This window comes from Xyrauchen texanus, chromosome 42 (genome assembly GCF_025860055.1).
Source record: "Xyrauchen texanus isolate HMW12.3.18 chromosome 42, RBS_HiC_50CHRs, whole genome shotgun sequence".
In the NCBI taxonomy this organism is placed as follows: domain Eukaryota; kingdom Metazoa; phylum Chordata; class Actinopteri; order Cypriniformes; family Catostomidae; genus Xyrauchen; species Xyrauchen texanus.
Genome location: NC_068317.1, coordinates 13,523,320 through 13,550,337, shown reverse-complemented (window position 1 = coordinate 13,550,337; position 27,018 = coordinate 13,523,320). Strand labels below are relative to the sequence as shown.

At 40.5% G+C, this 27,018-nt stretch overlaps 1 protein-coding gene across 2 annotated transcripts in view; it reads right to left on the bottom strand.

Annotated features, from left to right (window-relative positions):
* LOC127634866 (rab effector MyRIP-like) overlaps window positions 1-27,018 on the bottom strand; it is a 189,195-nt gene that overhangs the window by 35,936 nt on the left and 126,241 nt on the right. The window contains exon 3 of one of the 2 annotated variants that reach the window (XM_052114590.1): window positions 6,307-6,443. In XM_052114590.1, the coding sequence (XP_051970550.1) occupies window positions 6,307-6,443 (137 nt within the window). The remainder of the gene's footprint in view (window positions 1-6,306; window positions 6,444-27,018) is intronic. The other variant, XM_052114591.1, reaches the window with a different exon arrangement.

Here is a 27,018-nt window from a genome sequence, read left to right as displayed (position 1 = left end):
ATGTTTACTAAACCATGGTTTTACCACTATTTAATAGTTAATAAGTGACAATAATTCATGTTGTCCTTACAATATTTTTTATCAGGTCTGTTTCATTTTTTTCCCTTAAAAAATGCTTTTTATTATGCTGTTTATTACTGTAGTTTGTCTAGATGTTTGACTTTTTAGTGTATTTTTTTATTTAAATTATTCTTAATTTGATGAAAATTCTCATTATAGTCATTTTAAAAGCAGCACAACATACACTACCAGGATGTATGAATATTTGACCATTTAAATAATATTTTGTGCATTACATTAGAATAAGATAAGACACAATTATCATGAAAGTGTGAACATTTTTAAAGGTCTTAAAAAACCTGTCATATTGTTTATGCTAAATATATACAGTACATATGTGTGTGTATCTGCCATGCCTAACACAGTAGCCTAACTGTTTTATGCTTAATTTCAAAACCGCTGTGTAGATAACTATTCTGAAGGTGGCAAATTCTCAGAACAGAACATTGGAGGTGAAATGAGACTGGCAGAGGATATAAAAGTGGCCATTGAAGAAGATTCTTATCAGAATGACAAGAGTTTTTTTTATTGGTAAATTAAATGTATGTTGTTGTATTCTGTCTTGATTATGAGAATGTATAATTAGTTATTTATAATCAGAGATAAAACCAGCTCCATGGGGCTTTAGTGCCATAATGTGGTTAATGGAAACAATTCAATGTTTATTTATATTTCAGAATGCCGTGGCTGGTAAACCCATAGCTTTCAATGAGAAAACCTTGCCGTCATTGTGATGTAATAATAAAGGTTTTATATTCTTAAATACATTTGTGCATGTTCATTAATGTTCATGTCATGCCAGGCAGGTTCATGTGCAAGTACACTTACATATTGTATTATCATCGATTTAGCTGTACTAATAGTGAGTTAATTTAAACTTACAGTAAGCTTTTGTGGTATGTAGTTACACAAAGTACACTTAAGTACAGTCTAGATACACTTTATTTTACAGTGATTGATACTATGTAATACGGAGTAATTTTAATGTAATTATGAAACTATTACAAGTAACAAGATTTGTCTGTACCATGTATGTAACAAGATCTTCCTATTACACAAATAGGTATGTAACAAGACTGGCCTGTTACAGACATGTAATAATACATGTCTATTACACTTCATGTCTATTAATACATAATTACAATGTGTAAGTACATGCTGTTCCATGTTATTACATTATTTAGTACTCTTTACTCACTTGGGTAATTACACTGTATCAGGGACACTGTAAAATAGTGTTACCGACGTGATTTATGAAATCCTTATGGAAGGAACCTTTCGGAACCAAGATGGCTGAAAAAGTGGGCATGCACTGTTGCGCTCTATTAGTATGAAAGCAATCCATCTTAAATAGCAGATGCAAACAGCTATTATTGACTGACTGTTTTGCAACTGTCATAATGCATCCACAAAAGACAGATGCAAGTTAGTTTTGAGCATGATAAGCAAAACCAAATGAACAACACATTATTAAATAGGTTAACGTTATTTGCATACTGCTGTTAAGTTTCTGAATGGTTGGGTTATCTGTTGCTAAACAACTAGAGGGAAATGTTGCTTAATCCAGGGTTAAAAGTGACCTTAACTCAGGGTGTAAAATTATGCTCTCTTAAGGTTAAGCGCAGTGAGGAAAGCCGTACTGAGGAATCAAACCAAGTGTGAAACAGTATATGGACTAATCAGTTCATTTGGTATATGAAAATATCTTCCCAGAAAATACATGTATATCACAAGCTTTTTCATTAAAATAATCAATGCCACGCTGTGAACACTATCATGATATGTTCAAATGAATCTATGTTGATGCGGCTATCCTATATCCTATAGATTACAGAACGATAGATTCTATCCACTAATACTAACCCTAACCCTACCCCTAAACCTAACCTTCACAAAAACTTTCTGCATTTTGACATTTTCAAAAAAACATCATTTAGAATGTTTTTTAAGCTATTTGAATTATGGGGACACTAGAAATGTCCTCATAAACCACATTTATAGCATAATACCCTTCTAATAACCAGTTTGTAACCTTGTGTCCTTGTAAACCACACTCTCTCTCTCAGCACATACTGTAGTGTACATACACCAGATAAGTTCAGCATTCACTATAATAGAAACCCCTAAGGGCTCTCTCTCTCTAATAGCTATATAACATGTGTGTGTGTGTGTGTGTCACACATGAAAAGGTCAAGCACACATACACAAATGTTTTTCAGTTGTGGTGGTGACTTTCTCTTGACTTCTATTGCTTTTATACAGAGCTTTTTATACAGAGATCTCCTAAAGCCAAACCACACACAAACATTTTAGCATTTTTACATTTTCATTGAGTCATTATTTAATATGTTAATTAAGCTTTTCTCCTCATGGGGTCTGTTGTCATGCAGACCAGAGTGCAACTATAAAGGAGTAAGTCACTGATCATTTATGAGGATGAGGAAGGTATAAATCATTACGTCATTCTCAACACACATATTCAGTGGGCTGGTACGGCAGCTCACTGACTCATGTTGGATAATCCATATTTCTCATTTGAAATGAAAGTCTAGCATCAAGTAATCCAATTCTCTCAGATAGAGAGAGATGAAAGGTATATGGGGGTGTAGCCTGATGGTAAGAGGATTATTTGATTCTAAACTACGCTACACATGAAATGATTTCAGCAGCAAGTTTCTACCACTATTACAACCACACAGTTACCCCTTTTATCCCATGGACTGCTTACAATACTATAGGCATTACGAATCCACCGATGGCTGGTTGAAACAGAAACTTTACTGAAAATGTATGTGTGTGTTGTGATTTAAGATTTTTTTTTATACCCCATTCGTAAACATTTTTACGTCAGATGTAAAGGCGTTCATGTCAATATTGTACATTTTAAACGTATGAAATTGAATGTGTGATAGAACCAAACATTATGTATAAATACCTACGACTACTTATGAGATCATGTGGGACTGATGCAAAATGTGTAGTGATCATGTGTGTGTAATCGGCTGATATTTTGACATTTTGAGATTATCCACATCGGCTGATAACCATGTCCACTTGGCCGATAAACAGAAGTTTTTATCTCCTCACTTTGTCAGTTCAAAATTCTACAGTTTTGTCAATGGATAGTAAATGATTTAAAGTTTTGTGACCTTTGAGTAAATGTTGTGCAAACTAAGTTTTCTTTACATTTAAGCAAGTTTGTGTACAACTTATTTGCTATCATTGAATTGGTATTATATCGGCCACCCTGCTTTCTAGAGATTGGCATCGGCCATTCATAAACCCATATTGGTCGGCCACTAATAATATACACTAAGGCCCTGATTTACTAAGACCCCAAATAACCGGTGCTAATTTGCTTGTGCAATCTATCAAATTGCGTTTGCGCGTTATGGGTGTATTGCGGGTTATTTACTAATAAAAACTGCACAACATGTGCAAATATGTTGGACACACCATCCAAAAAGAGGTTTTTGCATGTACCGATTGCACCAAATGCACACTCACTTGCAGTACGGCGATCACTAAATAATACTATTTTATATTAATTCAATATAATGTGACATTTATTGATAACATATTTATTGACAGGATTATACAATATCATTGCTATTTAGCAAGTGTAGTGTAGTTGATAAGAATACCCGTATATGACACTATTCTCTTTAACTATTTAAAAACTAATCCACAAAGAAAAAACTACAATATTATGTACGTTAAGCCATCGCAACACTGATGAATGCTTTAATGAAATCTGAATTTCAAACCTCTTTTGTAAGTCACTTTGGATAAAAGGGTCTGCCAAATGAATAAATGTAAACCATAAATATTGTGACCATGATAAACTGCGCTCGGGAGAGACACGGAGGCTGCATGGGAGAGAACCAGCACTCGCTGCTCGTTTCGCGGTAGCTAGTCACCTGTTCAGCTTACTGGTGCACAACGGCCAGCCCACTTCAATGCAGTACTGACCAACACTTAAAATATTTCACAATATTTAGCCAGTTAAAACAATGTTTAAAACATTAAATTACGACATAATTTGGGCATACTTTGTTAGTAAGCTTTTTTTTTTTTTTTTACTGAAGAGTTATAGGAGTTATATGATCATAAGCGTGATCATAAGTTGAGTTCTAAAATAACCAAATAAAACAGTGTTGTATGTATTCTCCCTTCTCAATGTCTCTTTTTATCCACAATGACAGCAGAATGCACAGCGTGAATCAGATTATTACCTGCATTTCATAATTTGCTCTCGCAGTTTCTGTTCTCTGTATTTGAATTACTATCAAGCTTGATAAATCACTTTGCGGGTGTCATTTGATTCATTTGCATCGACACTGGCCTTTATTATGTACATTTGGAGGCACGCCTCTAAATTGCATATTCATTTTAGGGAAACACAAACATTTTCAAGATTTGAAATTTTGCGCAAATCTTGAAATTCAGGGCCAAGAAACCAATAACTGACAAAATCAACCAGTTCCAATTTGATTGGCTAGCTACCACACAACTTTCACAAGTCAGGTGCAGACTTTTATCAGTTGTCCATGAAACAAAGTTGTGTAATAACATGTACATCTTACTTGTGGATGGAAATCAATTTTAATGTCAAATTCTACACTATTATTTACCCATATGCTTTCTGTAAAACATTTAGGTAGACCCAGAGGTGCCAATATTTGAACCACATGTTACTCACTGGTCTCTTATTGTGGTATCACAAATTTCAGTTGAATTGCCTCTAAATATCACATTAAAAGGAGTGAAGATTGGTCTAGAGGTTAGTGAATGTGCTTCAAGCACACTGAGCTATGGTGCTTATGTGGTAGATGTAGGTTCAAATACAAAATGCCTAAATGTTTCTTCTATTTTGTGTCCTGTTCTCTCTACTATTCTAAAAACAAAAGCCCAACTATTTGGCTGGTCATTTTGCCAGCCAGTCAGGTGGGTGGTTTTTAACCAGAACAAGCTGTGCACCAGATGCTATGTACATAGACTTGCACAATCTAGCTAGCACAACTAACACCTACATAGTGCTGATCCTGTTGATTTGGCACCGACACTATCAGCCACTAAAACGTGTGTAGCTGTGTTCACTGTTCAAGCCTTTTGTGTCACCTTAATACACTCAACCTTTTCATAAGAAAATTATGTTCTAATTAATTCTCAGAAATGCCCTGGTGAACTGTGGGCTACAGCGGAACTAATTACACAGTGTTGTGATGTATGCACAGGCTGTTTCCTGCATAACATCAAAGGTAGCTGATTTTTCCTACCATTTTATTAAGATTAATAAAACTAAGACGCCAGAGTTTCTACAATTTCACTTTTGAGATATCGCTGACTATTCACAAGTGGTATTTTTTCAATGTAAGTTTAAATTCTTAGAATACTTATAATAATCAATGTAAAGAAGACCACTAAATATAGTGATGAAAACATAACATAGTGAATATAATGAACATTGTAGAGAACACACACCATTACAATTAGAACCGATAGGGATGTTTAAGCATATTCAGCATTTGTTACTGACAGACTGAAAAATGACAACACACAAAGACTGCTGACACACTCTGACACAGCAGGGATATAAATCCATTAGTCTTACTGACAATCTGCTTGTGTTCTATCTGCATATATCTACAGTAACTTACAGAATTAGCATTAGGAAGAGGCTATTTAAATTAAGTGTAAAAGAAGGATGATATGGTTCACATGTTTTCTACAAGTTTATAAAAAGTGGTAGACACTTTGCACCCAGATGCATTTTGTCTAGTAAAACTTACAATTATAAAATAGTATATAATATAATATCATATATAAAGTGTATATTATATTATTGCATAACTGCTTTGTACGATTGTGGTGAGAAAAAGAACATCTCTGAATGCTTTACTGAGATGCGGGTTAACAATGTTTTTGTGGCACGAGGGGTAACTACACAATACTATGCAGGTGGTATTAATGTTGTGACTGATCGGTATATACTGTATATACACACATACTGTAGTACTTGTATTACTCAATGCAATATACAGTAATAGCATACTTTTAGAACTAACAGAATAATATAACACTATCATATAATGTGTTTACTATTACTATTATAATAATAATATGATAACATACATATGTATGTAATATAACAACATAGGTTATGACTATTAGACTGAAAATAGTCACCCTGTTATAAGTATACACACACTCCATGCTGTGTATGTATGTATGTGTTTGTGGTACCTGGTAACTCTGATAATGCACCTCTTTCTATGATGTGTTTCCTGTAGAGTGTCTTCAGCACTTTGGCACTGCCGAATCTCTTAAAGCGACTCTTTACATTATTGTAGTACCATTCCACAGACTGGGTTCTCAAGAGCCTATACACACACACAAATAGAGTTGGTGGATTTTAAATGAAACCCAATGTAAAGTCAACTTAACTGCACAGATGATACAAATAGACACAACAATGCAATACTAGGAAGGCTTGTCTTACACGTTTGAAATGCTCTGCATTCATTCTAATTGCACATCTTTATATATTGTCAATAAAAACTATTTCCCCATCACATCCTGTGTGCAGTGTTCATTAATTTTTATTTGGGTGTGAATGTCAATAAGTTCTTATATGCAACCTGAAATTCTGAGATAGGGTGAATTTGAGTGTGTGTGTGTGTGTGTGTGTGTGTGTGGTTTTGTTTTCATTTTCTTTTCTTTTTTAGGTTATACAACAGTAGTTACAAGGGTATTATGCTATAAAGGTGGTTTATGGAATATTGTTATGGTTTATGGAATAATGTCCCCATAATTAAAACGGCTTAAAAAAAAGAAAACATTCTACATATTTGTTTTTAAATGTAAAAATGCCAAATGGTTTCTGTGAAGGTTAGGTTTAAGAGTAGGGTTAGGGCAGTGGTTCTCAAAGTGTGGGGCGTGAAGTTATTGTAAGGGGGTGCGGAGGACTGACCTGTTCTCAAATCACTTTCAGCAAAAATAGTGACAATACATGCAAAAACCAGTGTGTGCAATTTCTTCACCTCTGCCTTTTCTCCTGCCTTGTATAAACTTTGGGCATGCACCGCAGCGCAAACGGCACAAAGCATGTATCAGTGTAAGGTGTGTTCTCAATGGTCTTATATAAACAAAAACATTTCCAGCATGGCAGTTTCAAATGGGGGGTGAAAGTTTTGTTGTTTCAAAGGGAGGCGTGACCAAATACATTTTAGAACCACTGCGTTAGGGGATAGAACAGATAGTTTGTACAGTATAAAAATCATTATGTCTATGGAGTCCATGTAAACCACAAATACCAACATGTATGTATGTGCATGTGTACAATGGCACCAAAAAATATTACGATACTTTTGAACACTGAAGTCACACTTAAAAATTTATGAATGTCATTATTTAACATATCAAAATATCAAATCAAGTGCCATTTTTCACTTTTCTGAGCCATTTTTAAAATAACTTTTAACCAACTGGTGTATAGATCATTTTAAGTGTTTGTATGAAGGCAGTTCCCCTTAATCATTTTACACAGGTGTCCTAGCAGAGTAATTACAAGTGTTTCACTTAGTTTGACAACCAGAAAATGTTTTAATTCATTATGAACAGTATTTCAATTTGTAGTTTTACAGTTTTTGTTCATATTTATGTTTCTATTTTTAAGTTTTAAGTATTATTTGAAGTGTAATACAGTCATTTTATGTAAAATGTCTTGCTGAAATGTTTTGTTACAGTATATATTGATACAATATAATAATACATTTTAAGGGTCCAAATACTTTTTTGGGGCCAGTGTATACATATATTTGGGAATATATTGTGTATTGGTGTGTGCTTCTGTTTATCAAGGTCTGAAAAGCCAAATGTGTGCACAGTTAAACATAATTTCCAATAGTTATGGTGATGTGAAATTAATGCTCTAAAAAAAATACCATAAAGCAACTGCTTTATTTCATTAACATTAGAACACTTTTAAAATCAATTGTGTAGTCACTGCCAAAACACAGCATACAAATATTAAAGAAATAAAGTTGATAATACCAAAAATGATAATTCTCTCATTATTTATCCACCCTCATGCCATCCCAGATGTGTATGACTTTCTTTATTCCGCAGAACACAATTGGACATTTTTAGAAGAATATTTCAGCTCTTTAGGTCCCTACAATGCAAGTGAATGGGTGCCGAAATTTGGACACTCGAAAAATCACAAAGTTAGCATAATCCACATGACTTCTAGTGTTTTAATCCATACCTTAAAAAGTCATATGATAGATGTGGGTGAGAAACAGATCAAGATTTTTGTAAATGTTTGCTAGAAATTTTTCTCCCTGTCCATTAAGGGGTGATATGCATGAAGAATGTGAATCACCAAAAACAAAAGTAGAAGAATGGGAAAGTTAAATTTAAAGTGGAGATTGACTGAGCAGGGAGGAACATAAATATTGATCTGTTTCTCACCCACAACTATTAAATAGTTTCTGGAGGCATGGATTAAACCATTAGAGTCATGTGGATTACTTTTATGCTGATTTATGTGATTTTTTGGAGCTTCAAAATGTTGGCACCCATTTAGTAACCACTTTCATTGTATGGACCAAAACATCTGAGAAACACTCCTAAAAACCTTAATTTGTCTTCTGCTGAAGAAAGAAAGTCAAAGTAAATGATGTGAGAATTTTCATTTTTGGGTGAATTATTCCTTTAAGAGACAATCAGGTTTTCAATCAATTCATTATGCTGGTTATATAATTTAAAACATTTTATTAGAAAAATGCAAAATAGAGAAATCTTCCCAAGTGAACCCTATAAACTTTTATCTCTGGGTTCAAGCATATATCTAACAGAATATTATATATTTAGATCCCATAATGCAGTGTAGTATTTAGCATCTTTGTGTCTAACTTTTAGAATAAAGATGTGGACTTTGAGATCTATAAACCACATTAGCATCTATTTCTGCATTGAATTACATTATACAACCTGACATGAGCTAATGAAGCACAAGTCTTCAGCAGAGACAGCATCCTCATTCCACACATACATTTCTGTTTAGATGTTCATTTATATAATAAAGGACCCGTTTCACATTGAAAAACTCTTTCATGTACTTCCCTCTGAAGTCTTTCCTTCATCAAAATGAAGTTCACAAACGAGGGTGAAATAGACTGTATTAATATTTAAATTACATTTATGATGGCACACACTTTGCACACGCTGATGTTTCCACACTGAGAGTGGTGAGGTGGAGAATGTAAAATCAAAAAGTTAAATGGACATAATTTTTAACTAGTCTTGAACTGTGATGATAATCAAGAGGTTTTGATGTCTTTTTAAACAGGTTTTACATACATAGTACCATGGTACTACTATGTATGTTTTTTAGATATGCACAGTACTATAATAATACAATGGTATTCAGTGAAGTACTTTGGAGTAGTAAGTAAATACCATGGTAATGGTATATTAATATAGTAATCATTCATAACCATGGTATACGTATGTCAAAGTACTATGATATTACCATTGAATACTCTAACTATATCATGGTACACAATACTTTTTAGAGGAAATTAGCAGAAATTGCTGTAGTACTACAGTTTTTTGTTGCATGCTCAAAAGAGCGAATGTTTCATCAATGCAGCAATATTTCTGGCAAAACGTTGCACTCTCAAAAGGCACAAAGACATCAATTTGGCAATGGACTCATGTTGCATTTGCTTTGCTTTCATTTGCATGTCTAAGGGATATGGATATGCAAGATACATATTTAAAATCTATCCATGTAAGCAGTTTAATTTACAAAGGGAAGGGGTTAGGTTTGTCTCGCAGTGTAATTGAGGACACGATTGTTAAAAAGTGAACCTTTGTATTATGGCTATTGGAAATGGCTGATTGTTTGTTAGCTGCTTATTTAGCAAAAGGTTCAAAGAAACCAACTGATTTAATTGTGTTCTGTATTTAATAGAACTTGTTATTAATAATATCCATCTTATATCTCAAATAAGATCATTTGTCATTTCTTTAAAATGTACAAATGTAGCATTAAGCAGCAAAAATATAGATATGTATATTATGAATATAAAAAGTTTTCTTCAGTGTCCTGTTTCTGTTAGAATTCCTGTAAAAGCAGTTATAAACTAACAGACACTAGTAGAATACAGAAGTATTATACTCTCATTGCAGATTTGTTCAATGAAAATGTATTAAAACATTTTGAACTATCTGTTTATTTATCATAAGAAAATCAGATAGAGGGAATGTAATATACAGAGGATGTAAGGGTACAGGTAGAATTTTGCGCAGTGGAATATTGCACTATGGAGAAATCGTGATGGAGTTTAATTCATCTCCTTTATGGCTAAGTGCTCCATAGAGCTGACCAGAGGGCAAAAGTTCAAAGAGGTAGAGGCTTGGTTGTTAAATTAATAATTATTTTAAATAATATATGTAATATTTGGAATAATATTTGAAATTAAAACTCTATTTGGATGGGAATAGATTTCCCTGAGGAGGTTAGGAAGATTTGTGTTTCACAGATGTACTTTGTGATTTTTAATCCCATCTCATTTAATCCAAATCTGAAAAGTCTGTGTTTTTCTTTCACAACCCGTGTAAACATTTCAGGGCAAAGGACATACTGATTTCCGCCTAATTCAAGGGTCCTCTAAGAAATGTAATCATGAATGCGAATTTTTGTCTAATGTGTGCCTTTCAATATGGATGTAGAAAATAAAATCAACAAGAAGAGCCAAATCGCAGAAACTCCTAAGACTGGCCAATGTAGCATCAGTGTCAGGTAATTAATAATCTATATAACTGAGCGTATTTATATTACTGAGTATTTATAGCGGGTTATACAACAGACATACTGTATGTGTGTTTACAGTGTACACACACACGTTAGTCTACTTATCATTATGAGGACTTTCCAAAGACATAATAATTTTATACTGTACAAACTATAGATTCTATCCACAACCTCTAAACCAAACCCTCACAAAAAACTTTCTGCATTTTTACATTTTCAATAAAACATTGTTTAATATGAACTACATTTATAGTATAATACCCTTGTAATTAAACACACACACACACACACACACACACACACACACACACACACACACACAATGTCCAGGAAATAATGTACACATGGCCACACTCAAAACAGAAGACGAATGTCTATTTTTTGTGTGAGATAGGGTGACTGTGTAATACATACAGAACAACAGCAAATGAGGGCTCAGGAGTACAAAACCACTGGAATTGCAAACACCCTCCCCCAAACAGACACACACATACATAGTTGCACACCAGAAGTGGTCCTAAATTCAACCTAAGGCCACTAAGATGGATGAGAGGCCCGATTACATACTGACAACACACACACCCACACCCACAGGTAAAATTGTAAAACACTCTCTGGCTCCATCTCTTTCCAAAGCATGATGCATGATCATCCCATCCCTCTTGTCACATATGTCCCACCATCTTCAAACAGGACATCTGTCATATGGAAAAACATAGCATCTGTGGAATAAATAAATCCCATCTAAGAATAAAATATAGCAGCTTTCCCATGGGAGCATAAGAGCAAAGCATGATTAGATGGTGAAAAAAGGACATTGAAAAAGACCAAAATGTCTTAGCAAACTGATAAACCACCATAAATGGCCAATTAAGGGGATAACAACAGCACAAGCTAGGACAACACATCTAAAAAAATATGAAATGCTCAAATATAACCTTCTTTTCTCTTTGTTGTCTCCCTCTCCTCCTTTTTCTCTTTGATCATTCAATCTACAATAAGCTTAAATGTTCTTCTCTAACTGTGCTCAGCTTGACTAAAAGTCATTATAAATCATGAAAACCCTCAAAAATATCCTTTCATTTTAAACATCTGTCAGTACATCTAATGAGCTCAATAAATGTATTCATTTGTGTCATTCTGAGCCTCTGCGTTGAGCTCAAAATTAGCAGCATTACAGCTGTTTTTTCAGCTTGCATTAGCAGAGCTAACAGACTCGACATGACTTAGGCTTCTGAGCCCATAAAGTGGCGGGAATCCTCAGGAGGTGTTCTGACATCCAAACTTAAGAAGCATCTGTGTTCTTACTCAAAATCACACTAAACAAGTTAGAAAACACACTTAATGCCTCCCAGGCAAGGCGAGATCTCATTTCATGAGCAATCCCTTCTGTCTCCCGCTTATAAACTGTCACTCACTGACCAGAGTTTTCATTGCAGCACTCTTTTTGTCCCTCCGTTTGCAGACTGATTACACTGAATTCAGTGACAGTAAGTTGAATGTGAAATGGGTGAAATGTCCACAGAGTGATGCCAAAATCTAGTTGTATTTTTAGTTGTAAATGATGTAATACAGTCAACAGGAATGTATATTTTATTAACTCTAACCCTAACCGTCAGTGGAGTAAGAAAGTTAATTAAAAGTAAAAATGCAACCTCAGAATCACCATTGTTTTTGTGAACTCAATTATTTCCTGGTTTCCATGGGATCACATCACGTGTCTTGGAAGTAGATCGGTAGCGCCACTGGGAAAGGTTAACTGCTTTTCATTTATGCAAAAATGTCTGATGGAGGATGGCGCTTGTCAGTTAATCAGTTGAATGGGGTTCATTTTAGGGTACAAGAATATGTTGCACTTTATCCCTCTGTCCAACTAACAGCACAAGTTTGTCCTTATCATTTTAAGATAAGACATACTAGCATATACTCATGGGATGTCATTTGCAAGAGTGTCATAGTCTGTCAACATTCTACACCAGAAATCATCATTTTATGTCTCATAAGCTTTTTCTGTGCCCATCAATTTGACATGTCAAACAAATGTAATTCTAGAGAGATTGTAAATTGTAATCAATGAAACAACGTCCAAATTGATGGAATTCCTGAACATGAGGAAGGCAGAAATATAGTAAAATTCCTAGACAAGCTCTTCCCGAGTCCGCTCAAAATAACAGCCCATAAGCTGGAAATCGAGCGAGCTCACAGGGTTTCATCTCGCAGATACGCAGAGGGAGACAGGCCTCGATCAATTCTGGCCAAATTTTTGAGATCCAATTTTGGAGATAGCATTCTCTTTCCACTGTCCGCCAAAGTAGACAAAGAGCTGCTCTAAGCATCTAAAGCTCTGCGTGCGATCCAAGTAGATGCTCAAAAAAATCTACTTGGTTACAAAGCGCTAGCCACGGTACCAAGCTCTTGGCAAGGGGCACTAAGGGTAAGATTGCGTCTGAAGTATCTGGGGGTGGGGCCTAGAAGCGGGGTGGAGCAGGCAATGCCACGTCGAGGAGAGTTGCTTCGACCCGAGGTGGCTGCGCTGAGGGGAACCAAAGTAACTGAGGAGGAGGGCCTCTTGGGCCGTCCTCAAGGCTCGTCACAACCAGCTGGCCGTGGTTGTAGGTGTGGCGCGGCCGGGCACGCAAATGCAGGGGGGGGCAGGTGCGTTCGCGGGGCCCTTGCTGCGAGTGATCGGTGTCTGCCAATCATGACACGGTGGCCGTAAACACAGATTATGCGACCCAAGGAGTGAGGAAACTGCTCTTTTTTGACAATGTGGGTACCACAGCCAGTTCCGGGTGCTGTGAAAACAAAACAAAAGGAAACAAAGGATTTACCTTCTGGCCCTCGACCGGAGGATGGAGTGGTCTGGGTATCAGCTCCATAGCGGACAGCTCTCTTTCTGAGTCGTCCATTTTAGGAGCCTTCCGGGTCCTCGTTCCAGGCCATGAGGCGGGTACTTGCAGGAGGGCCATGGCATGCAGGGCAGAGGTAGCCTGTCCAGCAGCACTGCAGGCTTTGGTCACCAGAGACGACATAGTCCTACAGGCCTTGGAGGGGAGCGCTGGACGATCCCGCCAGGTGGTGGCGTTTTGTGGGCATAGGTGCACTGCAACCACCTTATTCACCTGAGGGACCTCTGTGTACCTGTTTGCTGCCCCGCCATCGTGGGTAGTGAGAGCAGACGAACCTGGAAGTTCGTTTTGGGCAGCAAAAGGTGCCCTCCATGACCTCGTCAGTTCGTTGTGCACTTCCAGGAAGAAACAGACTGGGGGGTGGTTGCGTGGCCATTAAAGGCGCCCCGAACCCAGGAACCAATCATCTAGCCACAAGGGCTTAGGGGAGGATGTCCTGACACTCGCGGCGGCCCGGGCAAGCATGGCGGTCAGCTCTGTGTTGGCCTCAGAATGGGACCCAGAAAATATTGCTTCAAACCAGAAGGTGGCAGCCCAGTCGAGTCCTCGCTGTCCGACATCACCAACTCATCCTGCTCGCGAGCCCCGTAAAAGACGTTAAGCTGGTCATGAGGCAAGCTGGTCTCATCTCGGAACTCAGTGGGGCAAACAAGCATGCTGGGGAACGGGTGGTCCGCTGGGATTTACCTGGCGAGATCGCGCCCATTGAACTCCCCAAATCGCCTCCAGCATCAGCCGGGCCTGCCTCATACCAGTGGGTGGAAGGCGCAGCGGGGGGTGGCACTGAAGTGTCTTTCCCCTGGAAGAAGGATATAACGTAACATCAAACTAGAACATAACAAATATCGACCACGAACACATACACAGCTCCGTGTGTGTCTCTATCTCTCCAGCACTCCTGACTCCTCTTATCTCTCTCCCACTGATTGGGCCGCTTAGCACCCAGCGCGCACACTCACAGCCTGGCCACGCCCTCCTCCTTTTAACAAGAAGTCCTCAAGGTACAGTAGCAAGAAAAGATACTCTTTCATAAGGGTCAATAGAGGGTGCAAAATTATCATGAAAAACTATATATTAAGACTTTATAAAAGTTTTTGGTGCAAGAAACCTTGGGAAACTATATAAATAGATTTCAGAGACAAAAATAAAATCCTACAAAAGTGAAGTAACAAAGTACATTACATTTCATGGATGAATCAATTGAACAGACATTGCAAAGATGCATATGTGCCCTGGGGTAGTGTGCGGGTGCACTTTTGTGTGTGCTTGGAGCCTCATCAAAGCTGTTGCTGTGCGTATGCCTGAGGTTTGAGACATAATTTCTGTGTGTGTGACTCCAGAGGAAGCAGGCATTGAATTGATGTCCTTGCACTAGCTCTCTCATTATTCTCAAATCAAAGTATGGCTCCAAAGTATCCAGATGTGTTCCATATGAGCCTGTAGTATTTAAGTAGCATCTTAATAAGTTAGGCATGTCTCCGTTAAAACAACAATCTACGCCAAACACCTACATTTTACAAATGTCTCTCACCTAAAGATGTTTGTCCTGGTGCTTTTATGAATGATTAATGAAGAGTTTTGAGAAAATGCAAATATGCAGGGTTACACTCACCATGGTGTTCATTTTAGTGTTTTTAATAAGCCATTAAATCCATCCATCCATTCATTTGTCCATTCATCTTTTCAGCTATCCATCTGTCTATCCAGTTGCCAATCCATCCATCCATCCATTTGTCCATTTATCCATCAATCCATCTATCTTTTTGTCCATGTCTGTCCATCATCCAAACATTCATCCATCGCTCCATTTGCCCATCCATACATCCATCCATTCATCTGTCAATATGTCTATCAATCCATCCGTCCCTTTATTCATGTCTAGCCATTCATCCATTCATTCATCTGTGCGTCCATCTGTCCATTTGTCTGCCCTACGTACATTTGTCTGTCCATCAATCCATCTATCAATTTGTTCATCCTTTCATCTGTCCATTTGTCCATCCATCCATTCATCCACACATCAATCTGTCAATTTGCCTGTATATCCATCAGTCTGTATGTCCATATATTCATCTGTCCATCTCTATGTCTATCGATCCATAAGTCCCTCCATTCATCAATCCAATCATCTGTCTATCCATCTATCCATCCATTTGTACATCATCCATCAATTCATCCATCTGCCCGTCTGCCCGTCCATCCATCCATGCATCCATCCAGTTGACAATCCATCAATCCATCCATCCGTTTATCCATACATCCATCATTACAGTTTCCATACAATCTAGATAGACTGGTAGATTCCACAACAAACAGTTTCAAAACAGCATCAAACTCCTTTGAACTCCTATCCTAAGAGAAAACAACCATTTATTTTACCTGGTTACTCAGGGCCTCGGCCCAACCCTTTTCTATGAGCATAAATCAGACTACAAGGGACTATCATACTTGCAAACAGATACAGTTTGAGTTGGCCAGAAACACAGAAAAGACAAACCGAGTCTGTGAAACAGTCTATGACACATTTCACCAAAATGAATCAAAGAGCAACTACAGCACAGGGAACATCAATGCATTAAAACATTAAACATTAAAATGTTTCATTAAAACATCAATGAAGTAAATTGGTTTCTATCAATGAAAACGTCTCTAAAGATTTTCTTCCCCTACAAGATTGTTCTTGAACATAAAAGTGAGGCATGTGTTTTTTTCAAGAGAAATCTCAATATATCTCTAATAGAGAAAATACACACCAATATCAAAGTGCCATGGGACCTTTCCACTGCGTAATCACTGATTTGCAGAAAGTGACTGTGTGTGTGTGTGTGTGTGTGTTTGAGTGAAAATGAAAGAAGAGAAACATCAATTAGAAGTGTCTATGAAGAATGAATGCGCACACCCAGTCAAAAGAACGAACAATGTACTGCACTAAAAGTGTGTATATACAGCATGGTTACAAATTCAACTGAAGAGAAAGTAAAAAAAGAGAGAGAGCGAGAGAGGGTGACAATTGGTTATGTTCATAATAGCATTCTAACATATGTAGTCTGTGTGCAATATGTGAATTTTCAGAAATGCACAGTATACAGAGCACATAGCACAGAATACTGTCTCCCACAAAACAATATGCTCAATCTGGTTTTCCATTTCCAGTGTGACAAATGTAATAAAAGCTGAAATTATTTATTTTTTTAATCTCTTTTTCGAGTCAATATTTAATCAGACTTTAATGTTAGGATATTGTTCCACAAATCTGGATAAAAAGGATATGTTGCGGTTTTTATTTCCAACATAATTACTGGACGCCACTTATAATCTGGACAACAATGTTGCATATTACTGAGTGAAACTTAATTTTTTGTATATTATGCAATGCTCCACATACAGAATTTAGTATGCAAAGTATGCAGTATGCAGTGTCTATGATACAGTAATCAGTAAGTAGCAAGCTATTATTCGATTCAAAACATTGTGTTTGTGGTACTACCTTAAATAGACAGAATGGTGCAATATTTGCAGAGGACAAACTCAAAGGAAATTCTAAAGAGAGAAAGAGGGGATGCTAAACACAGTAAGGGAACGAAAAAGATGACGAGAGGCTTGCAGCATTGTGACAATGAGTAGAGGGATTTCTGCAATTATGGAAATGTTTGCATTGAAGCTGAAATCCCCTCCCTCCCTACCACAGTCCCCTCACATATCTCGCTCACCCTCAGTGCTACTCACTCTCTCTCCCTCGGCCCCCTCAACTTCAAACAGTGCTCTAGAGGAATGGAGTCTGCCTTGTGAATATGAAAATGCTGAAATGTCAATATCTGATTTCACATGAATTCACAGAGTCAGAGACAGCAGGGGAGAAATCAGAGCGAGAGAGGCAAAGCCAAAGAATGAAATAAGCAAGTGTCTCTGTGAACCACACCAGAGATTGTAATGGGAGGATACAAGCCACTGGTTGTAAAATGAATGGGAGAAATTGGCAGGCTCAACAGAGCGGCTATAGAAAAGTAAGTCCTGTATTTAAAAAAAAAAAAAGAGCCAATCAGCTTGGCAAAGCATTGCATGATCTTTCAGACAGTCCTTACTTAAAGGACCAGTTCACCCAAAAATAAAAATGTGTCACAAATTACCCTTATGTTGTTTAAGTTTTTTTTAATGAATTTTCCAGTTTATCTTTTCAATACAATGGCAACTGATATAAACTCAATTTAAAGCTTAAAAAGCACACAAAAGTGTCATACATGTAGTCCATGCGACTTAGTCCAGTCAGCATGGGGAGAGTGGCATATAAACGGCCACGCCACCGCCAGACGGGAGAGAGAGAACGTCACGAGTGACCAGTGACTGGCGTGTCTTCTTGAGTGTTTTATTTTAATGTGAATCTGAAGACTCAGAGAAGTTTATGTTGACAAAGTTTGTGTTACACTAATCTGATTGAACTGAGAAAAGCACAGAGAAGAGTGCACGCAGAGTGTTGAAGGCAGAGAAATACAGAGCCTTACTTGACTGCATCACTGTTCTCCGTCTCCTCCCTTCCATCCCTGAGTTTGAACTCGTTACACTGGTGCCGAAACCCGGGACATGGAAGTACGCCACATAGAGTCCTCCCAGATGGCCGAGATCCTCCAGTCCCTTGCCGGCCTACATCAGAGCCACCAACAATCCCTGCTTGAGCTGCGCCAAGACCAGGATCGCCGGTTCTTTAAGATCCTGCAAGCTCAAGCAGAGGACCAGCATGCGATCTGGAGCCTTCTCAGCCAGGAGAGAACCCCGGCCGTGACCCTGGACAACCACAGCCACCTTCCCCAACACCCACTCTTGAACATGGGGGTGGAAGATGACGCCAAGGCCTTCCTCGATCTGTTTGAACGGACTGCCGAGATCTGGTGCTGGCCGCGTGACCAGTGAGTGGCCAGGCTCCTTCCGTTGTTGTACAGGGAAGCCCAGCTTGCTGCCCAACAATTCCCGGTGGCTAACCTCCAGGCCTTTGATGACCTGAAGAAGGCCATCCTGCAGCGTGTGGGTCATAGTCCGGACCAGTACCACCAGCTCTTCCGGTCCTTGAAGCTGGGGAAGACTAACCGCCCGATTACCTTCTCCCAAAGGCTGCAAGATGGATGCCGGAAATGGCTGCTGGCAGGGAACCGTGATGTCGTGGGAGTGCTCAACCAGGTGGTACTGGGGCAACTAATCCTTCGTCTGCCAAAAGGAATGGTTGAATGGGTCAAGTACCACCACCCGGCGTCGCTGGAGGAAGCTGTCCAACTCACGGAGGACCATATGGTAGCATACTCGAGGGTGGAAGAGCCCTCTTCTCTCTTTCTCTCCTCCCCCTGTGTGTTCCCCCCTTCTCTCTCACTCTTCTCTCTCCCCAGAGCCCGTTCCTGCCCCGCGGATGCAAGTAGCTCCATCTCCGAGGCCAGTTCCCCTTGTGAGACGGTGGACAGCACCCCCTGCGTCTACAGTGCCCCGCCACTCTCCCCCTCAGGTGGAAGTATCCGCCGACGCAGGTGCTGGGGTTGCGGGGATCTGGGGCACTTCCGGAATCAATGCCCTGTGATGGAGCGGGGGACGGGGGTCCGGATCCCACACACCATGCAGGCTAACCCCGATTGGGCCGGAGCGTACCGGATACCGGCAAGGATCAAGGGGGGTACTCACCAAGCATTGGTGGACACAAGTTGTAATCAAACCACGGTCCACCAACGCTTGGTTCAACACGAGGCATTGGGCACAGCTAAAATGGTGAGGGTGAAGTGTGTGCATGGGGATATTCACAAATACCCTATGGTGAACCTGTTGATTAAATTTCAGGGAACAAAACAGAGTAAAAGCCGTGGTTGGCTCCCGCCTCACCCATACGCTGATTTTGGGGACTAGTTGGCCTGAATTCAGAAATATATTAAAAGGAATATGTGCGTATAGCTCCTGCGTAAAAGCGATGAGATGTGATTTGTGCGATGCTCTGGCAGGAGAGAATGTCAGCTGGTGAATCCACCGACCACCCTAAAAGCGCCATTGCACCCCCCCTTCAAGAGAATTGGCATGGACCTCGTCAGGCCATTAGAGCGGACAGCAAGCGGACGTCACTTTGTATTAGTTATAGTGGATTATGCAATGCAATATCCGGAAGCAGTGCCTCTGCACAACATATCACCACGTAGTGTTGCGTAGGCACTCTTCAAAATAATCTCACTTTGGGGCAACTAACACAGAAGAATTTGCTCCAAGGTCAAGAACAACAGAGCCGACTCTATAACAGGGGAGCTTGGCTGTAGGAATTTGCACCGGGAGTTAAGGTACTCGTATTACTCCCCACATCGAGCTCCAAATTACTCGCCAAGTGGCAAGGACCCTTTGAAGTCACATGACGAGTGGGGGAACTCGATTATTTGGTTAAATGAACCGATAGAGGGGGCGCACGTCAAATATATCACCACGACCTCTTGAAATTATGGAGGGAGGCAGTCGCTGTGACGTTGGCTACGGTAGTCCTGGAGAGGGCGGAGCTTGGGCCTGAGGTGAATACAAAACCTAATCATAACACTCCAGTCACTTTCGGAGACCAACTTTCACCGTATCAGCTCGCAGGGGGTTCCAAGTTGCAACAAGAATTTACCGATTTGTTCTCCCGTCGTACAAACCTCATCCAGCACCACATCGAGTCTGAAGGAGTGGTAGTATGTAGCCATCCCTATCGCATTCCTGAACACAAAAAGAAAATAGTTCGGGAACAATTGAATGCAATGCAACAGGTCTGTACGGTTCTGTGTAGATTATTGAAAAGTCAACGCGGTGTCTAAATGCTCCGCATTGATGAGTTGCGATTTTATTCAACATTGCATTTGACAAAGGGTTATTGGCAGATCCCCCTGACACCAATTTCTCGTGAAAAAACAGCCTTCTCCATGCCGTGGTGATTGTACCTAATTTCTCCCTCCCTTTCCTATTGCAGACAGACACTTCAGACAGAGGACTGGGGGCCGTACTCTCACAGGTGGTGGAGGGGGAGGAGTGCCCGGTGATGTACATTAGTTGTAAGCTCTCCTTCAGGGAGACAAAGTACAGCTCTGTGGAAAAGGAGTGTCTGGCCATCAAGTGGGTGGTCCTCACTCTCTGCTACTACCTGCTGGGGTGGGCCTTCACCCTCTGCTCGGATCATGCCCCACTCCAAAATCTTCACCGCATGAAGGAAACCAACGTGCGATGACCCAGTGGTACCTGGGTCTCCAGCCCTTTAAATTCAAGGTGGTCCCCAGCCTGAGTGGGGCAGTGGGGATATGTGGCGGTGGTGTGGGGGCTTGGGCGAGTGTCCATCCGGAGAGAGAGAAAGCGGTAAGGGAACTTGCACCTGAGCTAAATTATGTGTAACACCTGTCTCTAATTCCAGTGAGCATGGTGAGAGCGACATATAAATGGCCACGCCACTGCCAGTCGACATAACGGCGTAAACCCTAAAACAACCATAACTTTTTTTATAGCTTATAGCTGAAATAATACACAAGTTTAACAGTAGAATTAATGTAAGTGCTTTTATAACTTTAAAAAGGTTCACATTTCTGCCTTTAAACCCTCAAAATATTGGTCCTATTTAACAATGTGGAGTCTAATTTAACAATGTGGTAAGTAACATTATGCCTCAAATGCTGTCAATTGAACTTAACTTGTACTGAACCCGAATGATTCCTTTAATGATTGCGTTAATTGTGACCCTTTTGCCTAGTTAGGGGCAGATGTAAGTGTAGGCCTCATCTCCAATTACAAGCACAATGAAATACCTGTAGAACCAGAGCGGCGTGACCATTGGTCAAACATATGCACTTTTACTACACACACATACTTTATATGCAGAGCATGTTTCTATTTGAGGTGGATCCAAAAGGAGAAACAACGAAACACACATACAATGGGGCTCTGACAGAATGAGTTTAGTAAAAGGAGAGAATTTCAATCTCCAAAATCAATAAAACACAATAAAGCATTATGACTCAACAGAAGGTGCTCAGAAGACAGCATCAGTTTCCTGATGTACTACAATGGAGCCACATTACTATGCAGAAGCACAGTACTCTAGCTACTACTGGAAGTTGGCAGTGCAATACTGCAGATATCGTTTGCTCTCAGTTGACACATTTCTTGTGATGTTCCTCATTTGTAAGTCGCTTTAGATAAAAGCGTCTGCAAAATGATTACATGAGAATGTCATGACTTCATTTAAATATGCACTCTCAACTATATTGACATCACTTTTGCCTATAAACAGTTATACGTCTTATTGTACAACCGTTCTCCCATATGCATGACACTGGGCACTTTACCGAACACAGGTTACCTTCTCTAAACCCATAAACATGATAACCACATTTAAACATGTTCAATACTCACTCTGTCATGACATAAAGGTTTGACATATAACATTAAAGTATCACATTATTTTTCTTTACATGAATACAAATTAGTGATGCATGAATTCTAGATACATATTCATGAAATGAACAATTCAGTACATCCGCATTTACTCCAGCATTAATTATTATATGAACTCCTCTTCTTACTCTTTTTATCACTGCTTTGTTACTTGTTTTAATCAATTTTTAACTCTCTATGAATTATGCTTATGAACTGACTTCATCCACTTAACATGTTTAACTCAATTTCTGTTACTGTGTTTCTTCCATATTATCTGCAGAGAACAAAAATAATAAAAACATTTTAACACTTAGTCTGAAACCGTCTACAACTATCAATACACTATGAAATACTCTTTTACAAATTAATAATTTAGGGAATGACACTAGCTGAGGTATTAACATGTTAGCATGGTGAACATAGGCCTGTTAACACATGTGCTGCTAAACACATACTTCTCTCATGTTAGCTTAGCCGGAAAGTGACTAGCTTTTACCGGAGTTATCCACATTGCCGTCCGCCATTTTATGTGCGGGAGCATAGCTGATCATCCCTCACTATTAACCACTGTCTAATTCAACATTTCGTAATCTCTCTGATACCAACTAAAGCTCTACGGAAACATAATATTGTTGTACATTACCACAGTATCAATTAACATCAGCTTACCTGTAAGAAATATAGAAAATACAAGTGAGATCAGGAGCAATCTTAGTAACATGTACACTTGAAATTCTCTAATCACGTACTGACTACACTCTCAACTATACCAGCGTCAGCTACTGATGCCTAGTCTAGTGTAAAGCTTAGGGTGCCCCTACTGACGAAACTGAGTTTAGCGAGGAAAAACATCACTCATTTAATAATACCTTGTTTCCAGACTTTAGCTGTTATCCAGATCAAAATTTAAAGGGGGCAATCTTTATATGTATCCTTTAAACACTGGGGCTACACTCTCCCCACAAAATTAAATGTCTCCTGACATTTCTGCAAACCATTAACATGAACCTTAACACACCTCAGCCATCCAAGGCCTCCAATAGACCTTAGTCTGTGTCACCTGAGTCTCGGTTACCTTACAGTTTCTCTGCACCAGGGATGGTTGTCCCAATGTGTCATAACTCAGTACAACAGGCTGCTGTCTCAGCCTCTGGGGTTGTTGCCTTATCGCCTGCCGCTCTCCTTGTGTCAGAACTAGAGGGTCTGCCTCTGACTCACCATGCTCAGGCCTGTCAGAACTCAAGTCAGGTCTCTGAGGTTGTAGTGGCACATCCTCTTCGCTTTGTAGTTGCACATCCTCTTCATAACGCTGAGGATCATGCTGAGGCTGGAAAGGCTCTGCCAGAGGATTCAGCAAAGTCTGTCTCTGCCGTCCCCCCCTGCTAGGCCTGAGATGCCACTGGTAGGTGTCCCTGCATTCATCACCAGAGGTTTCACTTGGCTCTGGCTGCCGCCGTTGCTGCCGTCGTGGTCTGTTTTTTTCCTTTGAAGAGCTTGGGGTGTCTTTCTGTGACTGATCAAGGGGTAAGAAGTCACAGCGCAGCAGAAGATTTCTGTGAACCACTCTGTTCCTGCCTTTACCATTTTCTGGGCTGATCTCATAAACGGGGCTGCCATCAGCTTTTCTCTCAATCACTTTGTAAACTTGCCCCTCCCAGTAGGACTGAATCTTCCCAGGCCCCCTCTCTGGGAGTGAGGTTTCTAAGGAGAACTCTGTCACCTGGGAAAAGGTCTCTCCCCTGCACTTTCTTATCGAAGAGGGCTTTTCCGCAAACTGCTCCCCAGACAGCAGTTTGAGCCGCAATATCATATGCCTCTTGCGTTCTCATTTTCCAATGACTTACATAGTCATCATAGGTGTCATGGGCCTCATCCTTTCCAAGACTGAACAACAGATCGATGGGCAGGCGAGGAGAACGTCCAAAGATAAGGTAATAAGGTGCGTAACCCGTTGCCTCATTCTTGGTGCAGTTGTACGCGTGGACAACTTTAGCAAGGGACTCCTTCCAATCTTCCTTCTCCTTGTCCTCTAGGGTACGCAGCATTGACAACAGGGTGCGGTTAAACCTCTCCACCTGCCCGTTACCCTGGGGGTGGTATGGTGTCGTGTGCGAGCCCTGGATGCCAGAGAGTTTCTTCAAGCTGGCCATCAGGTTGTTCTCAAACTCTTTACCCATGTCATGATGTAATCTGCTTGGGAAACCAAACTTGAATGCAAAGTCATTGAATATCTTGTCAGCTACAGTTTTGGCTGCTTTGTTTCTCGTCGCATAGGCCTGCGCGAACCTCATAAAATGGTCCATAACCACTAATATATACTCATAGCCATGCTTGCATTTCTCCAAATGCAGGAAGTCTATAGAGACGAGCTGGAATGGATAGGTGGTCTGTATAGACACCATTGGTGCACGGGTCAGCTTACTTGGCTTTTTCTTCTTGAGACATGCGCACACTTTCGTGACAAAATGTTCAACATCCCTACTCATCTGTTGCCAAAAGAACCGTTCTCAAATAAGGTCCAGCGTCCTTTCAACCCCCAAGTGACCCATATCTTGGTGTAGCTCTTTGAAGACCAACGGGTGATAAGCTTTGGGGATCAGCAGTTGTTTTCTACAGGAAGTTCTACGGCGCAGAACACCATCTTGGTCCACATAAATCTTTAACCACTGTTTCAACAGTACAGCTACCGCAGGGTTCTCTGATCTTATTTCAGTTCTACTCGGCCTCCTGTTCTTTGACTTATACCAGAGGACTCTTGACAGGACTTCATCCTCTTCCTGAGCCTTGCGGATTTGATCCGGAGTGAGACATTGATTTGTCTTATCGTCTTTCACCAGTCTCAAGGCGCTGACCTGGATTACCCCAATGCCCCGACAAGGGTCTCTCCTTTCCACTGTGACTCTTTCCATAGATGCACCGATTACATCTGGACTGGCCTCAACAGTACAGCTGTTCATGTAATTCTCTATGTCCACTGGCATCCGCGACAACCCATCCACAAAGGAGTTGTTCTTGCCTGGGTGATACCGTATGGTGAAGTTATAATCAGCCAACTCCGCCACACATCTGTGTCCTGTGGCATTGAGTTTTGCTGTAGTGAGCACATACGTTAACGTGTTGTTGTCTGTATATACTACAAACGATGAAGCGTGGTACAGGTAGTCCCGGAAACGTTCACAAATGGCCCACTTCAACGCCAAAAACTCTAGTTTCCCAGAGTGCAGGTGATATTTCTTCTCTGATGGACTCAGGGTGCGGGAGCCATAGGCTATCACTCTCATCTTCCCCTGCTGTCTCTGATATAACACAGCACCCAGGCCAACTTGGGATGCATCACAATGTAACACGAATGGCTGGGCGAAGTCGGGATATCCGAGGACAGGGGGCCTTGTGAGTGCATCAATCAGCTGATCCAATACTTCCTGATGGGAGCTGGTCCACTGTATGGGTGTGCGGGATGGTGCGTGACCCTTATTTACCTTTCCAGCTTTCTTGGGCCTCTTCATGGTCAGGTCTGGAGTGTGGTTTTCGGTATTCGGGATGGTTAGTAAGTTATAAAGTGGGTTGGCCACACGGGAGAAGTTAGGGATGAAGGGTCTGTAATAGGAGAGGAACCCGAGCATCTGGCTACATCGCCAACAGCAGCGGGTGTCTTTCCCTTTAGAGCCCTCACTGGAGCCATCTCTGCGGGGTCCATTGTGTACCCCTCTCCAGTCACCAACTTGCCAAGAAACCTCACACTCGATTTAAATAGTTCACATTTTTTCAGTGTCAACTTCACACCATGTTCTCTATAACGCTGAAGGACAAGACGGATATGCTCCAAGTGTTCCTCGAAGCTGCTGCTGTGTACCAGATTGTCATCCAGATATGGGAGGGAGGCCGTGTCTCTCAGGCCGGCCAAACAGTGCTCCATGCTCCTCTGAAACTCTGCGGGTGCCGAGCTCAGGCCAAAGGGTATACGCACCCATTCGTAGAGCCCCCAGGGTGTGATGAAAGCTGTGAGAGGACGGCTCTCCTCATCCAGATAACCCTGGTGATATGCTTTACCCTGGTCTAGGACCGAAAACCACGAGCTCCCACCCAACGCATCCAACATGTCCTGAATCCTTGGTATTGGATGGCGGTCAGGGACTGACTTGCGGTTCAGTTCTCTAAAGTCGACACAAAGACGAAGACTACCGTCCTTCTTACGGACACACACCACCGGCGATGAATAAGGGGATCGGGAGGGTGTGATCCACCCTCTTCTCAGTAGATCCTGCAGGTACTCCTTAACTTCATTGTGCAGAGGCTTTGGGACAGACATGTAGGTCTTTTGTACTGGGCTGGTATCATGGAGGGTGATGTGCATCTTAAGAGATGGTATACTGCCAACATCGTCACTGTCATAGGCAAAGGCCTCACATTCCTCCCGCAATACTCTCCTTACCGCTTCCTGCTGTCCCTCTGTCAGGTGGTGGAGGTCCACAGGGGCGTCCCATGAAGTTGATCTTTTCACATGCTTGTTATCCGGATGTAGTGTGCTACATGTCTTATTGGACTTGAACCCTGTGCTGTCCTTCATTTCAACTGATGTCTCATTCTCTTTAGTCTGAATAGGTGCTGAATATACGGTCTTGATGGGTTCCAAGTGTCCGATCACTCTATGACGGTCCAAACAGATGGTGTGGTCAGAGGTGTTGGTCACTGGTATTGGTATGTATGGTCCTTCCCTTTCCGGAATCTGCACCAGTACATCATTGTAAACCACACCTTCTGGTGGGGGATTGAGCATGTCAGGTGAAAAGAACATATGTTGCCCTCTGGCTCGTGAAC